This window comes from Syngnathus floridae, chromosome 10, assembly GCF_059516105.1.
Source record: "Syngnathus floridae isolate MCC-2025c chromosome 10, RoL_Sflo_1.0, whole genome shotgun sequence".
In the NCBI taxonomy this organism is placed as follows: Eukaryota; Metazoa; Chordata; class Actinopteri; order Syngnathiformes; family Syngnathidae; genus Syngnathus; species Syngnathus floridae.
In genome coordinates, this window is record NC_142422.1 from 7,537,674 (window position 1) to 7,554,611 (window position 16,938).

Sequence of the window (16,938 nt, forward strand, 5' to 3'; positions counted from 1 at the left end):
AAATGAGGGGATTGTAAAAGGTAAACGAAATTGTATATAAATAATTTGAAAAACAGTTCTTTAAGTTTAAATGCTAGTGTGTCGAAATGGAAAAAAAAATAAATACAACATAAAGATCTATTGTAGTGTATTCATGGAGGTAGATTGGGGTCAAAAGTTTTGTACTTGAAAAAAACAACTCATACTTGGAAAAAATAAAAGTTGAATCTGAAAATAAGCATGCTGATCTTAAAAATTGAAAAATAAAACAATGCATTAAAAATAAAAATACTTGTTTTGTCAAGTACATAACTTTTGACCTCAATCTACCTCTATACTGTGATTCGTTCGGTTACCACAAGAGGGAGCGCAAGAATCACCAATGGTACTCGTATCAGACTTAGAGGTTAAAAATGTAATTTCATGTGTTAAAATGAACACGGGTACAAAACGACAGACCAGTATGAAGGACTTATGTTAGACACCGTAAAAAAAAAAAGATCAGAGATTGAAATGACAAAAAGAGATTTCTCTACCGGTTGTCTGGCCTCATTGGAGAGCTGCAGATCCGCATTGAGAGGAGCTCGATCATCTGTTTAGGATGCTTCTCAGGCTACCACCAGGAGGGCATATCCTGGAGACATTTGCCTGAAGGCGTCGCTTGATTTTCCCTGCAAAAAGAGTGAACGAAGGGAATGGTGGGAGCGAAACCGGGGCTCGACCCAGATATGACAAAAAGCTCGTATTTGGGTGAATAACATTGCGCCTAGGATGTGGTGCAAAACATAAGCATATCAAAAAATCCTAGAAAAAAAAGGAGATTCCTGTACGCACCACTGAACGCGTTTTTCTCCCATTATAATGCTTCTTGTCGATTGGCTGTGAATTGAATGGGTTTAGTCAGCATAAGCACGAAGTTTAAAAAAAAAAAAAAAAACTAACTCAAAAAGGAAGTGGATGGAGTCTGTATCCGACGGTTGCATTTATTAGTTCTTGCCAGAAAATATCAGGTGTGTATTCCAGACACAGGCATTGCCAGCAACATAATACAGCTTCACTTCCAGGCGTCATTTGACTCAATTGTCCAAAATCAAAGTCTCATAGTCTGGCAGCATGATATGTCGCACCTGTACACAGACTTGTGGAGGTCTATCAGGATTTTTTTTTTTTTTTCCGAGAGCCACAACACAGCAAATGAATTCTCAAACAAGAAATGTGCTAATAAAACATTAAAAAAAATCATACAAACCAGAAATATTAGAAAACTATACACTGTTGAATGTGCTCGATGAAATAAATTCTGCATTACAAATATTTCCATGTAAATATAGATCATTTCTCGTTGTCCACCAATTAACATTGCAGTAATCAATTGTGCATTTATGTGCAAGAAATATGGTTAATGTATGTTTGAAGGGGATGGCATCAAGTAGGGGGGAAAAAAAACAAAAATATAACACTGTGCTTCTGTTATGGATATAACTTCAACCACCAAGTCCCAATGTGAGGGGAAAATAGCACACAAGTTCAGAGTAGGGTAATCTCATCCTAATTATTGAGGTATCAAGGAGAAGCAGTCACGACTGTAAACACTACACCTTCATACATCAACATCCCACTGCCATTTAAATAGTTGCTTTACAATCTACACATATGTATGCTATACAAAACCCTCCATGTCAACCCTGCTTCATCATTTCACAACAATTATTTTGCTAGTTTAGGCTACGATCTTTGAATGAGACCTTTGCTCAGGATGCATCCTATCTCAGGCAGCAATCTTGCCTGACTACGGGAAGATGGAAAACTTTACAAAGGAACTATCAGCCTGACCTGAAAGCTGGAATAACAGAAGCAACTTAGCTCTCACACAAGATAAATAAATAAGAACCCACAGTTGTCCATCAGGAGGAAGGGGCTCTCTGAGGATTTACAGTTGCACTGTATTTACATCCAGTACCTGTGTCATCATGACAGGCACCCCTTCCAATTTTGACCATAATAGAATAAAATCCTCAGATTGTTGAGGGATTTTTACCTCCCACCCTATCTGAGCAATAGCGAGGCAAATTCACATTTCAATAGGGATATGAATGTGAATTATGTGATTGGTTTTCGATTGTGACACAAGCACTGTTGGGTTTCATAATAAAACATCAATGGAAACCAAAAGTTACACTATATCAAAAGAGAATACTTCTTTTTCCTTAGTGCAGGTACGACCGACCCGTACGGGCTCGTTCATGTTGAGGAAGCATTAATGGGCCTAATGCGCTAACATTTAGCTCAGTATTCACACATCTCGACATCATTTCAGAGATGGTTGTTTTGGAAGGCCTTGAGGATGTGGATGGTTTGAGGGGGGAGCTGGTGGAGCTGGCCCAGAAAAGATTACTGTAGGTCAGGACCTTGTTTATCAGATAGCGAGATCCTTGAATTCAGGAAAACAATGACGGGGTAAAGGTGAGGTGATTGATGTTAGAGCTGGAAACCGTCCATGGGTCCTTCCTGCTGTTGAAAGATGAACTGGCCTTGACCCTGGTCCACCTGTGGCGCCAGGCTGGCATCTTCCTCATCCACACCAAAATAGTGCTCAATCAGGTCAAAGGCCTTCTGGTAGATCTCCTGGTTCTCATGACTCTGCAGGAATTCGATCTTGTCCAAGCCTGAAGAAGGAAGGATGAAATGTAAAAATCACTGGCATTGGGCGCCAAAATCTCCAAAGTCCAAAGTTCCGATGGCTAAAAATCATCACCCCAAAGTCTTACGTCAAGTGAAAGATTTTTTTTTACTTTTGTTTTCTGTGCTCCCACTAATCTAAACACAATATTTTGATTATGAATTCAAGGAATATTTTAGAAGCAGTTGGAGTGCGTATTCGATGTTTTTACTTGTCCTGTTGCTGGTTGCATTTGATCATTGTGAGATGCTGTTTTATGAATCAAAAATGCTCAGAAACCATTTCTCAATATGATTTGCTATAAGTACAAAATACAGATTAGTTGTGTTTTATGAAAACGTTTTACAGTCTTTATCAAAACTGAGCATTATGCATAGAAAGTCAAAATGTTACATGACGTTCTTATTTCAGCTAAATGCAAACCAACTAAATGCAGTGTTCCAGCGAGTGTATCGGTAATATCCATTTTGTAAAATTGCTCATGCGCTACTGTGTAAGCTGTATGCTAAGATGCAGAGCTGTACCGTAAGCCTCCTCGATAAGTGCACAGTAAGGATTGATGCCTGTTCCATTCTTTTTGGCCTCCTGTTCTCCCAGTCGGAGGATGTTCTCCAGACCGTTCAGTGAGACCTGCACGATCTTGGAGTCCATCACGGTGAGAAGGTCACACATGGGCTTGATGGTACTCAGAGAAACCAGGTACCTATTCACACAAAACAGGAAACCATCATCAAGTCAGTCACTTCACTTAAACATTAATTAAACATTAAAATTAAACATTAAAAAAAATATGTAATAATACAGTAGTTGCAATCATGTTTTGCACTTCAATTTATTCCAAAACCTTCGAAATCGATGTTATATGTTTCTCTGTTGTCGCATGTTAAAAAAATATATAAAAACGTTCCTGACAAATAAGATATAAGATAAAACATCTGGTACCTGATCTGTGTAGGAGTACCACCTGAAGTGGCGTTTGTTATGGCCCACGCTGCTTCTTTCCTTGTGCGAAACTCTGCCTTCTGAAGAATCTCAATCAGTATCGGGAAAATGTTGGCATCGATCACACTCTGGTAAAAGGAATGTCAGCAAGAAAATAAATCTACCTGCCTTGAAATAGGGAAAAATATCTGTTTCTAGCAGCATTTACTTGAATCTGAGCTCTGTTTCCAGCTGTGATGTTGGACACAGTCCAGCAGGCCTCCTTTTTGATCGACTCCTTGGGACTGCTTAGCAAGTGGAGCAAACAAGGCAGCGCTGCACAGTTCAAGATCACCTGTGATGACAAACAGACAAAAAGCATTCAAGAGGAATAAAAGCGGCACATAAATCTAGTGCATGGGAGCTACGTGATTGGCTGGACTCAACCTGTGTCTGAATGTCATCTCCTGTGACAATGTTGCCAACTGCCCGCAAAGCGGGAGAAACCACTTTGTAGTCGCTGTGCCTTTAGAGAGAACAAACACAAAGAAAATGGAAGAGGAAAATAATGTCAAAATGACTCAAATGGCAGTAAATGGTGGTCATGTTAGGAGGCCTTGAGTGAGAACATGACTCAACAGCAGTCCCTTTTCACCATGGCCGTGCTTCCCTATTATGCCTTTTCTTGTCATTGACGTAAACACCACTAAGGCAAACCGAAAGTTCCAGCTCATCACTATTAATGTATGTTTTGAGGCATGACGTGAACATTTAATTCACACTATGTGGTTCAGAGAATGCATTGCCGCATATTTTCATTTTTCAATGTACTTCAGTTGAAGTTACATTTGAAGGCTTCTTACATGAGCAGTTCCACCAGCCTGCGGCAAACTCCAGAATCAATGACTGTCTGAATTTTCTCATTGGGACCATCAGACAAGTAGGATAGGGCCCAGCAAGCGTCTGCGAGCACATCTGGATCACTGCTAAAAAGAAGCCTGGACAGCACACTAAGGCACGGTGACACCTGACATCGATTAAGGAAAAAAAAAAAAAAAAAAGACAAGAACAACTTAATTGCAGGAATAAAGTCTCAAATAGAAGAAATGCATAAAAAGGAAAAAACAATTCCTGTATTCATCAAACCAGGCTTGCTAACTGACCTTGGAGAAATCTGGTGGCGGGTTTTTCCCACGGCACAAGTTGGACAGAGCCCAAACTGCATTTCGAGTTGTTGTGAGACGGGTGGATTTTGCAAGTAACCTGGATCAACAGACAGCAGGCTCATTTAGATGTGACCAAATAATGTAGAACACAGTAACGGGAGAAGAAAAACTTACTGCTGTAGAGAAGGTAGAATGCCATAGTTGAGTACGTAGTTCCTGCACTCTGCATTATCTCCAGCGATGTTGCCCAGTGCCCACACAGCCTGAAACACACCACAGTCAGTACCGTTCCTACTACTGTTGTGTTTGTGAATCACAGGTAGAGCTCAAAATTTCCTGGATGCATGCACAATAGAAAGAACACCAAAGTTCATCATCGTCGGTCGTGACAGCTGAACGACGCAAGTTCCACATGTTGTCTGTTTGGAATGTATCTTTGCATTTACATCCTAGCTATTGTATTTGCCAAATACGTTTTAATTGTTCAACGTTTCCTGTGTGTCTGTTTGGGAGGCAGAGCGCGCTTCCCTCCCATTCAATTCCAAACGTAGCCTCAGCAGCTTGTGCTTGAACTGTTTCCATCCATTATCATCATCATCGGTGATGCCTGATGTATTGGGATCCACTTACACAGAGTTGGAGCGCATATAATGCGCACCAGACTTTCTGATGGAGTAGGTGTTCCAAGCGTAAGCAGTATGTAAATATGGAAGTGATATAGTGTTGTTTGCATTTGCATACAAAGGTTCTCACCTGTTCCTGCACATCTTCATACTCAGAATTCAGCAGCTCGATGAAAATAGGCACAGCTCCTGTTTCAATCACAACCTTGGTGTGCTGGAAGGTGCCTGAGGCAATATTGGTTAATGCCCAGGCTGCCTCAAACTAAAAAACAGAAACACAGACAGAGACAACATAGACATGACATAGACTAGCATAACAATCCAGCAAATATTGTCTGCCATGTAAAAAAAATCTGCTGAAGTATCATGGTGAAAATCAAAAGCACCACATGTGATTCAAAACCCAAATTGAAGTCTACGTCCAACATTGTGTAAGCGAGCAAAACACTTTACCTGCAATGTGCAGTTTTCACTCCTCTTCAGGAACTCAACAAATTGATTCACAACGCCAGGCGTGGCAATGACCTCGTCTATGGGCGGGTTGGGATCTAAAAACACAAAGTCACGTTTTTAAATCTTCTCGTAAGTCGTTGAGACTGATGAGCCGATAACACTGTTCTCGTCACGCAAACTAACCCAAAGGGAGAAAACACAAACCTTTGGACAGCAGTTTTCGGAATTTTTGTGTAGCAATCAGCTGCTGATCTGGGTCTTCAGAGAAAATCATCTGAACCATATCAGGTGTTATGACGCCATCCTGTTGGTATCAGATAGTTCGATTAACCAAAGCAGCAATCAATATTCACACTTTTCACGATTGATTCTTACGCTGGTGACCGGCACTGTGGAGCTGATGTCTGGATCCTGGATTGGACAATCTGACATTGACTCATCACCTGATGGCGTACATACATTTCTCCTCTTAAACAGCTGTGGGCAAAGTAGGGTGTCACGTGATTAGTTTAGTTCGACATGAAATGCATTTGACATTTTGGAGCTATAATTGGATTCACTTGTCAATCATACACAGTCCCGATTTCTCGATAATGCAGCTGTTTGATGCAAACGTCATTCTACACATTTTTTGTGTCCTATTTTTACTGTACTATGGATAAACTGGATGATTTGAGAATGCACACACAGCTCTTTACAAGGTCTCACATGTGACTGTTTTGTATCTCAATTCTGACAACAGCAAAAGCAGCAGCAGCATCTTGTGATGAAGACATTTGTGGTCCCATCTTATGAGCTCCATAAATTCTACACGAGTGTTTACCTGTTCCTCTCTTTTCTGTTTACGCAGTTGGATTCCTTCTTCCTCTCTCCTTCGACGCATTTCTTGAGGATTCAGAGCTTTGTTTTTGTAGTTCTTCATCCTGTAGCTATCTTTCCCTGGACTCGCCATGGTCTGAAGAGTCAGGACACAGCATAGTATTAAGTATTAAGCGAAGCAAAGGAAGACCTTAACAAAAGGCTAAATCAGCCTTGAATAGCTCGTGACTTTACATATTTTCAGTTGTCTGGGTAATTTATTTAATCATGCACACTATTATCCTGTTTTTCTTTCGAAAATAATTTCAATTTTCAATTAAACTGTTATTTCGGCACAATTTTATAATTTGTGATTTCCATTTATTCCATTCAAGAGAGATATTCCTCCTCATTTTGTTTGAAGTGTAAATTATTTCTTCCTGGACTTTGTCTTTACCCTTTGAGAATGGTGCTTGTCAAGCACAAAATGTTACACTGACACCTTTCCGTTTAGTTGTTTGTGTAAGCCTGTTAATAATTCTGGGATTTGGAGAATAAAGTACAATGTGCAAAAGCTTATGATCCAAATTGTTCCTTCAACCATGCCATGCTCTGCCATGCTACAATTTTTTTTTTCCTAGCCCCTTCCCAAAGAACTTGCTTGGTTCAGTACTTTTCCAGACTGTCAAGACGTTTGCCTCTATTAGGTTGCTGGAATTAACTGTTGATCTCATGACCAGAGCATGTTTCGGGATACTTTGGGTTTAGTCTGTATGCATGCTCTTGCGTGCACTGCCTTCAAGCACTGTGCAATTCTCAAAAAATCAGATCCCTGCAGTTCCTATGCATGGAACGGCAAGAAAGTGGACCGAGTTGCTTGGTGAGTTTCCACAGAGGATCTGACAGGGTGAAATTATGACTGTTCATTTTAAGTAACTTATTATTGACTAATGTGCATTTGTTGTCCTTCACAATTCTGGTTCATTCCAACAGAGGTACCAAACTTATCCAACTCCCACACTACTACTGACCAATATTGAAGTAAAACGCCACCCTACCCCACCCAAACCAAAAAGAATGACAACAATCTATGTTTGACAAATGGCTTGGGGGCTGAGATCTCAGCGTGAATCAATAAATAGTCTTTACATTCGTTATAATGTAATGAAATTCCAGTGAACACATAAAACTGCAGCGATTCACTGTCAAGCTTCCCAAAACATTTTTCTTTTACCTTTATCAACCGTTATTCCGATCGGGGCTTACCCCTTAAACAGTGCTGTCAGATCGGGGCTTACCCTTTAAACAGTGCTGTCAAATGCTAACGTTGCACTGCTTTTCGTTCTCACTCACAAGTTCCATTACTACGATTTCAAAGGTTTAAAAAGTCGAACGGAAGAGGTTTTTGGCTGTGCTTCTCGAAACTTCTACTTCGACTCGCGGCAATATCATATTTTTTGTTCGGCTATTCTGAATCGGTTCCTAATCTAGCACTAGTGCTAGCCCCTTTACATATGCAGCTATTCTCACCCACTAGTGTGTTTACATTCAACATCAATGACAACATATATAATTCGAAATACAGGGCGGGGAATTCTTACCCACTAAAGATTTGACGGACTTGAAAACGTTACGGGTGTTTCAAAACTCCAATTCCTACTAGATTGCCTCCCCCGTCGGTAGAGGAAAATGGCGACCGAGCGATAATTTACCCACAAAACACCTCGCGTCAACAAGATAGTCGTCACTTCCGCCAGCTGTCAATTCGTTTCCGGTGGTTTTGTGGCACGAAAATGAAATCGCCTGGCCTGTCATTCTAAGATAGCAAAGGGCATGTGATATATATTTGGAAAATAAACAAACCCACATGGGTAGGACGAACATTTTATTTTTACATTTATATTTTGTCGATTTATTGCATTTTCTTTTATATATAATATGATAGTTTAGCCTCCGGAAGTCACATGATTGAGACGAGAAATGTATTGATTAATGCACAGAATATCGTTCGTTCCGGTAAGTAAATGTACATGTTATTATGCACCCGGTGCTGTTTTAAATCAACAACATACGTGTTTTTAAGTTTGTCGCTTTACGTCAGTCACTGTATGACTTAGTAAATATAATCACGTATACGTGTTTACTCATGACTCGCGTTGGCCCTCGAAGTCCGAATTTTGAATTCTTTATAACGTTGGATATCATAATGATCACTATTCATTCAGAGACAAATTTCGTCTTATTCCCCGAGGATGCAAACCAATAAATTGACTTTTGGCGTTTGTTCAATCAATAGCTCTTAATCAATAAAGTGGTTCCTCTTTAGTGAAGCAATGGTGCTTCAACATTTCTGAAAATGTAGGTGAGCCATTGTGAGGCTTCATATTTTTCTATGAAAATGATTAATCTGACTCTATTTTGAATGAACAGGCGGTGGTTATGCTGACCTGTGAGATATGCAGTGAGGAAATATTGTTGGATGAGGACATGAAGACACATCTGCTCCTCAGCCATCTGGAAAATGACATGAGTTGCCCACTATGTTCTTTGTCTGGAGTGTCCTACGATGAACTTTCCTACCATATTAGCTCTGCACATCCAGACTACCAACACAAAGTCCAAAAGTCTTCTTATTCCACTTCCTGTTGTCCTCCTCCAATCGGCACAAATTCGACAGAGAATGAAGATCCAAAGGCAGACAGCAGTGGTCCATGTATAGAAGCAAAACCCTGTGGATCATCCAGTGACTCATTGCCACTTCAACAAAGAACTGATGCCGTGTTCACCCAAAGTAAAGGAGTTTTAACCTGTGAGGGGACTTCAGCCATCTCATCGTCTGTCAGCCCTGGAATAAAGCGTGGTCTGGAGATGATCGTTCCTGTTCTGGACAATGCTGGATATTTATCTGAGCAGAAAAGTCCCAAACAGAAGCGCCCAGCCTCTCCAAAGAATGGTATACTTATATGTTAAACTCCAAAGTCCTATTAAGAGTTATAAGTTAGTGTTGATGTCCTTTTTACAGAGCCATTCTCTTGCCCCATGTGTGCACAAGTTTTCAACAGCACCAGCATTCTACAGGAGCATGTTGAGTTACACCTGCAGGAACAGGACTATTCTGAAGGTATGGTTTAATGTAGACAAATGTGTTAATGTTTGCAACAGGCCATAATAGTCTAGGAGCTAAATCACCTTGATGTCATGTACATCAATCTGTTTTTTCATTTCAATGTCTCTCTTCTAAGTTATATGAAAATATGTGCTTTGTTGACATTTGGATATTATTATTATTATACTTTAATGTCACTTGAATGAACACCTGAAGAAGACAAGGTTTGCTGCTTTTCTGCAAAGTCCCTTTGACTGCAATATCTGAAAAGAAACTCTTAAATATAATCACTTAATTTTCACAGAGAGTTTTTTAATGTATATTAAAATGTTTAGTTAGGATGATATATTTGCTGATTTGATCAAATCAAAGAAGACTGTTATTGGACTGACATAAGGTTTCCCAAATGTCTTTTAGCACCGGAGAAATTTGAGTGCCCAATGTGCCCAGCTGTTTGCAGCGACAGCACCTCACTGCACCAACATGTCGAACTGCATTTAGACAATGAGGCAGGTGGGAGATTGTTTCGTACCATGATTTAAACTGTTTGGATCTCATTATAGAGGCACGTTAATTTGACCATAAATGCTACAACCCTATATTGCTTGTTTGCATTTGCTGCAGGGACCTCTGATTCAGACTCAAGACTGGCTTGGAAACTTCAGCAGGAAATGGACAAGAAGAGGATGGCAGAGGAGAACCAAGTGGAGAAGGAGCAGTTTAAAAAGTTGCAGGTTTGAGGTTTTCAGAGCAGACATTTGCAGTTATCGTCCCTGAAAGTTCCACATTTTATTTGATTCATAAATATCTAGCTTCCAACTTCAGGTATGTTCATTTTAGATCTGCTTTATAGGTGTCTTGAGTATGTGATGACGTCAAATCTTTCATCACTTCCATTCATGCAAAAATGCTGACATCCACCAAGTGTAAATTGTACAAAGTAAGGTTATGACATTATGCCATAGTCACAATGAGCATTAATGCCAACTTAAAAACTTGAATGTAACCACATCACCAGCGTGTGAGCATGAAACAGTATGAATCTTTGTTAATTACAATTATCAAAACTTACAGTCACAGAACCACCTAATGACAGTAGCACATGCTTTGGTATTTTTGTCTTGTAGTTTTTGTAAGGTTTCTGTGTATCTATTCTTACCTGTGCAGAGGCAGTTTGGCCTGGATGGCAGTGGTGGCTATCGCACACAGATGGAGATGACCTTGAAGAGGGATGTGGCCCGGGGCATCATGCCCCCTGCAGAGTATCATTTTAAGAGGGTGGAGATGATGGAGTCTCTCGCTTCAGGGGTTGATGACGGCAGGACCAGAACTCAGGGTAAAGTGATGTCTTGTCTTTGCACCTTGACCATCATGCATAGTTGTATTTGTATATGCAGATGTATAAATATTATTACACTGAAGCAGTTCTTCAACAGGTCTCAGGAGACAACCAGTCAAGGCTCACTAGGTTTCTGAAGCTGAGCCATGATTGGTTGTAACCTGAGACGTGGAAACTGATATGTCAGTGACAGCAAGTGGTAAAATGGCTGAGATGAATAAAAACAGGTGGATTTTGTTCCTTAACCCATATTACTTAAACGCATAATTAATCAGAATGCCGCGTTTGGACTAGTGGTGGCACATAGGGATCGCCAAACTGCAATTTTGAATGTCATACTTTTTCCCTGTGTAATTTCACGTGCATTTTTTTATCCACCTGGGCCTAGGTGTCATTGAAGCCTTGTGTCAATACTATCAGACTGAGAGCAAAGACTGTGTGCACGTGTGGCTCAGCGCTGATACTGATCACTATTGCTCCTCGCTGGGTGACAAAGGCTGGGGCTGTGGATACAGAAACTTCCAGATGCTGCTCTCATCGCTCTTCAGACTCGATACATTTGCCTCCCCTTTACAAGGTATGCCATTCCATCCTACTTTGATTATCAGTTGTTTGTTTTTACTTTCCCTCTGTTAATATATATTTTTATCAATAGATTTGTAGGTCTCATTTAATGCTGGGAAAAGTTTCAATTTTTTTGTCTTGGTCTCATTTTTTAAATAACAAAAATCTGGCTTTTGAATCGGGGGGGGTGCAGACTTTACTGTTAACCATGTGCAACGGTATATAGCGCAAATAAAACAGCTACCGATTCACATCTACCTCATTGTATTCCTTAACCTGTTGAACAAATGAAAGATGATCTCAAACACAAATCTATTCATTTGATACTCACTTTGTCTCAGACAAGTCAGTGCCAAGTATTCCACGAGTGCAGAGTATGATTGAGGATGCATGGAAATTGGGACTTGATCCTCAAGGGGCGTCCCACTTCAATCATCAGCTCCAAGGAACGCGAGCCTGGATTGGTGCCACCGAGATCTACGTCCTTCTCACTTCTCTAGGAATCAGGTGTTTACCATTCAACTTGTTGCAGAATTGGTAGATCACTGGCTCTTATCATGAATGTCATTATGAGCATCCTTCCAAACGATACATTTGTTGTCTTCTAAACCAATGTCTTGATTCTTTTTTTTTTTTTCTTCTAAGCGGCCGCATTGTCGACTTCCACCAGCCAACAGGCCCAGGAGGCACCCATCCTCGACTCTTTGAGTGGGTCAAACAGTACTTCAGTCAGTCCAGCACGAGTAGCAGATTGCCTCCCAGAATCATCCAGACCTCCTTGCCCCCACTGTACCTGCAGCATCAAGGTACGCACACAGCAACAACAAAAATTGCACTTCATATGGATATTAGGTCTTAATCATAAATTGGGAGGCTTATGGGAAAATTGATTTCAAATGGGTAATAAGATGAACCAGACATCTAATGTACCAATAATTACCGTGACAGATGCTACTTAGCATTACACTGGCAGACTAAAAAGCTACGCTGCGTGGCTGTATTCAATACAAAAGGGATAATTTACTTTGTCTTATGTTTAGTTTTCCAGTAAACATCAACTGGGTGTGGCAAGTACTCATATTTCAAGTTTGGACACGCAAGTGAAATCCCAAAAATTGCTTGAACGTATCCCCAAACTTGTTAAAAACGTTTTTGGATAGTAATATGTCAAACGTTTCTTCCTTCGTCCCCTAGGGCATAGTCGCTCCATTGTGGGTTTGGAGCAGCGGAAGACTGGAAGCCTGTGCCTTCTGCTTTTGGATCCTGGTTCGCCATCATCAGACACCATGAAATTGATGAGTAGAGACACTGCGTCCATAGCCATCCGCAATGTCCGAAAGCTTCCCGGCAGCCTGAAACATAAGCAGTACCAAGTGGTGGGGGTAGATGGTGTGTTGTCCACTGAAGAGAAACAGGTTAGATGGCAGCGTTGTTTATACAGTGTACATACAGTACAGTGTGAAAGTCTCATCTCATGCCACCTTACCGTTTTGTTTTGGCAATTCTACATTAAGATGTCATTCAGTAGTGCACAGACTGCCATCAAGGTCAAATCATTTGCAAATGCAGGAAAAAATAGATATATTGCGTAGGTATGATTTTGTCCATTTATTTGTTATCAGGCTATTTTTGGGTTCTTTAACGATGACATTTATAAAGTTTCTGAGAAAAACGTCGTGTGCTTCATCAGCCCATGAGCTCCTAAATTTTGTGGAAACCAATTTGTAATTTTTAAATAATCATGCTCTGTTTGTCCTCATTTATTTTTTTGCTGTCTAAATGACATGAAGATTATTAAAATAAGACTTTTGCACAGTACTGTTTGTGAATATACATTTTGCCAAATGAAAATATTTCATCGATTTGAAGTTTCAGCACACTGTTGTTTGTTTTAACAGATCCGCATCTCGAACTCCAGAACACTGTGTGCTGAAAGGATCCCATGAACTGAAATTTGTTTTTTTAAGTATCTCACCCTCACCATTTTACCCATGTTTTTATGTGAATATTTAATTTATCATTTCAACATGTACAGGATGTTGCACTTTTGCTAATAAATGTTCAATATTAGTTACTGGTGGTGGAGTGGTTTACTCATAAATTGAATATAATGTAAGAAAATACATATGTATAGACAATATCAGGGATTTACAGGGATTAATGATTTTCTGACAACAGTTTCCCAATTGGCTCTTAGCTTGTTGCAATGAAAGTTAAACAGTGCCTACTGCCGGATTTAATGAAGGGCTGCAATATGTTACAAAATGGGGTGAAAGGAAATTAAAAGATCTTTAAACTTGAGATGCCCTCAACATGGTCTACCCCAACCTAGATGTCTTTGGGTGATATGCATAAAATATTACGCACTTCATTTTGAATTTATTGAGTGGATTTGTGAAATACACTGCCGGTATACACTGTCTGATTTTAGTACACCCTTGTGGACAGCACCAGAAGTCAATGATGAAGCAACTTTAAACAGGAGGGAATTAATGATGCTTTGACAAAGATTGCCACTCTAATTGCTGTTAGTGTCTTATTGGATTGCATTGGATCTTCTTTATGTGTTTGGCCAAGTAATAATTTTTCAGACAAACGAAATGGTTCTTCTGTCAGTCGGCAACAGTCCTTTTTTGGTAGCGCAGCTTTAGTCCTCATAACTACCCATCTCTAAAGGGTCAAAGTCGGGGTCATCATCCTCCAAATCTAAGTCCTCGATGTCCTGGAACAATGATTCATCCACCTCAACATTGTTTCCAACTGAAAGAGAAGACAGACAGGAGGAGAGACTTTCAACAATAAGCGGGTAAGTTCATGACATGCATTTGTTTTATCTATATTGGTATAAAAAAAATCAACTGAGGTTACCCTTATCAAATTTGAAATAATTCCAACACTACATCACTCTGACTGACATTTTAAGATAATGTAAAACAATGGTATAACTATGAAATCAACTTCTTTCATGCATGTTTGTCAACGTCCTCAACAAGTTACCATCTTCAAGGAACTGGATGTCTGACGTGTCCAAATTGTGGTCCGTCTCAAACAGCTGTTTGCCTGTATAAAAATCATATGCTTTTTAATTTCAAATACCGGAAATTCAAAATTAAAATCAGTCATAAACTCAGCAGATGTTTTGTGTTTTTATTTGTGTATTTAGTATTTATCATGTTATTTTATTACCCTTACCTTACAAATGTTTCAAATCTGTACAGAAATGACTGAAAACATCTACTACATTTCTGTTCGGTGACAAAATGAATTAAGCTGCTGGGCCAAAAATTATGTTGGAGGTGATCAAGCATTTACCTGTGAGCTTTGCTTTTCCTGATTGCTCCTCTTCTTTTTGTCTTTTCCTCCGTATGTCAGCCATTTCGAGTTCAAACTTGGCTTTCCATGCCAGGAAGTTCTCAATCGTTACCACTGTACCCTGGAACGCCACCTGTCAAGCACACGTGTAGTATCCTCATCATACTCTAACTCCAATACATTGTGCACTATCATCAATCCAAAAAGTCACGGTGCGTCACGACAAATACAGTTGTCACATAATATGTGACGAGGAGATGCGCTGGCTGTCCAAATCGCCAAACAAAATGAGGGGATTACAATATTCGTACACAGCCTTCAGTTCATACAGTAGTGTCACGCTGCTACCTTCTCTGCTTCCTCGGCCTCCATCTCTTTCCGCAGTTTCTCTTCTTCTCGTCTGTTCTTCATCAAGTCCACAATTTCATTGAGTTTCTCCTGCACTGCTGTCACCAGGGTAAAAATCATCACCATTCCCAGATTTTCTTCTGACTGCAAAGGAAAAGAAAACGACAAACCCTAGCGATGAAATGGATTCCAATGCAGTCCATGAACTGTAAAGAACTTAATGATCTTGTTTTAAGAACACTAAATTCAAACAGTAGATTAATATACATAAATACATATCTTTTGTCTATAATTCAGCCTTGACACAAAATATGTGCATCTTTATTCAACAAATGTGTAATGTTTTCCCATAAGACTGAAAACATCCTTGACTGATATTAAGTCAATTAGAGGAAAAAACAGGAGTAAATAATCATCGAAATAACATAGAATTTGTGTTATGTTCAGACCTGTTGCTGCAATAATGTGAGGATGTCATCCATATCATTGTTTTCCAGGTTCTCTTGGGAGTGGACCTCCCATAGTGGGGGTTCATCTGGGTATTTTTCAACATATGTGAACTTTAAAGTTGCTTCCACAGCTGAAAGGGGTATTAAAAAAAACAACAACACATCATCAGCATACAAACCTAATTGAATTCATTGCAACAGTCAATCAAAGCGAGTAGTCTGGAACACTATTGTATCAGACTCATATGGAGAAAAACATTATTAGGAAGACAACCAGTACGTATTATCTATTTCAAAACACCATCATCACAACTACTACTAAATTCAAGAAAAGAAGATAGATTTATGAAGGACAAAGCAATTTATTTAACCAACATACTCACTTTCGCCATTTTCTCCCGCATCTGACGTGACAGTGATGGTGAAGCTGATGGGATCCTCTGAAAGCACTGTAACCAAATGGAATTCGTTAAAATGATGAAATCCATCCAACCACTTTATCTCAATAGTCTATCTCAGGTGAATGGGTCATTAGTGGGGTACAGAAGCTATAAATATCATAGTAGTATAAAATATCATTATTATTGGAAACAAAACACCTATGTGAGGGAATGCACTCATCAAAGAGGCTTAACATATGGGTAGATTTTCAAGACACCTCCACAAAAAGTAGTTAAGGTATTGCTAAGACACCCGAGTGTTAGCAGTCTTTTGCTCATACGTCAACATGAGTGAATTCACACCTGTAAAAGAGTCTGGGTATATAGACTCAATAGCTTCTAGTTCATTTCTTTGCTCTTCAGCGTAGTCTGTCATTTTCACGTTGTTGGAGGTTATCTAGCAGTTAGCGAAATCATCCCTCTGGTATTACATGCAGCTACCATCACATGCTGCGTGTTCCGGTAGTTCGATGACGATCGATTATATCCAGGGTCTGTGCATTAATCATTTTGAAATGAGCAAAAATGTCCACAGACATCTACTGTGTTATGTAATGCAGATTGTAACTCTATTCATACTTCGTTTAATAATGTTTTTACGCTGTTTGTGTGTTGCAGAAACAGAACGACTTTTCTGTTTTTTATTATTTTTGTCTGCGAGTATTCTTCGCGTGGTTTTATGGTGGTTGTGAAGAAACGTTAATGTGCATTACCGCCGTCTACTGGTATGGAGTGGGAACCAGGTTAAAAAAAAACGCTA

The 16,938-nt window shown here is 39.7% G+C and overlaps 3 protein-coding genes across 7 annotated transcripts; 1 reads left to right on the plus strand and 2 right to left on the minus strand.

Moving 5' to 3' along the window:
- Positions 1-942: 942 nt before the first annotated feature.
- kpna5 (karyopherin alpha 5 (importin alpha 6)) lies at positions 943-8,383 on the minus strand. Its single transcript, XM_088386973.1, has 14 exons — positions 8,222-8,383; positions 6,646-6,777; positions 6,198-6,299; positions 6,027-6,126; positions 5,823-5,917; positions 5,500-5,631; positions 4,921-5,009; positions 4,744-4,843; positions 4,444-4,607; positions 4,028-4,106; positions 3,810-3,935; positions 3,602-3,729; positions 3,184-3,362; positions 943-2,645 (listed from the first exon to the last, which is right to left on the minus strand). The coding sequence occupies exons 2-14, from the start codon at positions 6,772-6,774 to the stop codon at positions 2,458-2,460; spliced, it is 1,611 nt and encodes a 536-aa protein (XP_088243099.1). The 5' UTR covers positions 6,775-6,777; positions 8,222-8,383; the 3' UTR covers positions 943-2,457.
- zup1 (zinc finger containing ubiquitin peptidase 1) lies at positions 8,353-13,699 on the plus strand. Of its 5 annotated transcripts, XM_088386972.1 has the most exons (12): positions 8,570-8,636; positions 8,722-8,726; positions 9,051-9,573; positions 9,643-9,741; positions 10,144-10,239; positions 10,351-10,460; positions 10,894-11,062; positions 11,454-11,642; positions 11,971-12,136; positions 12,275-12,435; positions 12,824-13,044; positions 13,528-13,699. In XM_088386972.1, the coding sequence occupies exons 1-12, from the start codon at positions 8,585-8,587 to the stop codon at positions 13,573-13,575; spliced, it is 1,839 nt and encodes a 612-aa protein (XP_088243098.1). In that variant the 5' UTR covers positions 8,570-8,584; the 3' UTR covers positions 13,576-13,699. The 5 variants fall into 5 exon arrangements, with proteins under 5 accessions (XP_088243096.1, XP_088243093.1, XP_088243097.1 ...); XM_088386970.1 differs by lacking the exons at positions 8,570-8,636; positions 8,722-8,726 and adding an exon at positions 8,353-8,491; XM_088386967.1 differs by lacking the exon at positions 8,722-8,726 and having other exon boundaries at positions 8,490-8,636.
- A 289-nt stretch (positions 13,700-13,988) lies between these two features.
- On the minus strand, positions 13,989-16,807 carry rwdd1 (RWD domain containing 1). The gene is made up of 7 exons (XM_088386974.1): positions 16,482-16,807; positions 16,122-16,187; positions 15,739-15,869; positions 15,290-15,433; positions 14,942-15,074; positions 14,627-14,689; positions 13,989-14,389 (listed from the first exon to the last, which is right to left on the minus strand). The coding sequence occupies exons 1-7, from the start codon at positions 16,552-16,554 to the stop codon at positions 14,277-14,279; spliced, it is 723 nt and encodes a 240-aa protein (XP_088243100.1). The 5' UTR covers positions 16,555-16,807; the 3' UTR covers positions 13,989-14,276.
- Positions 16,808-16,938: the final 131 nt, after the last annotated feature.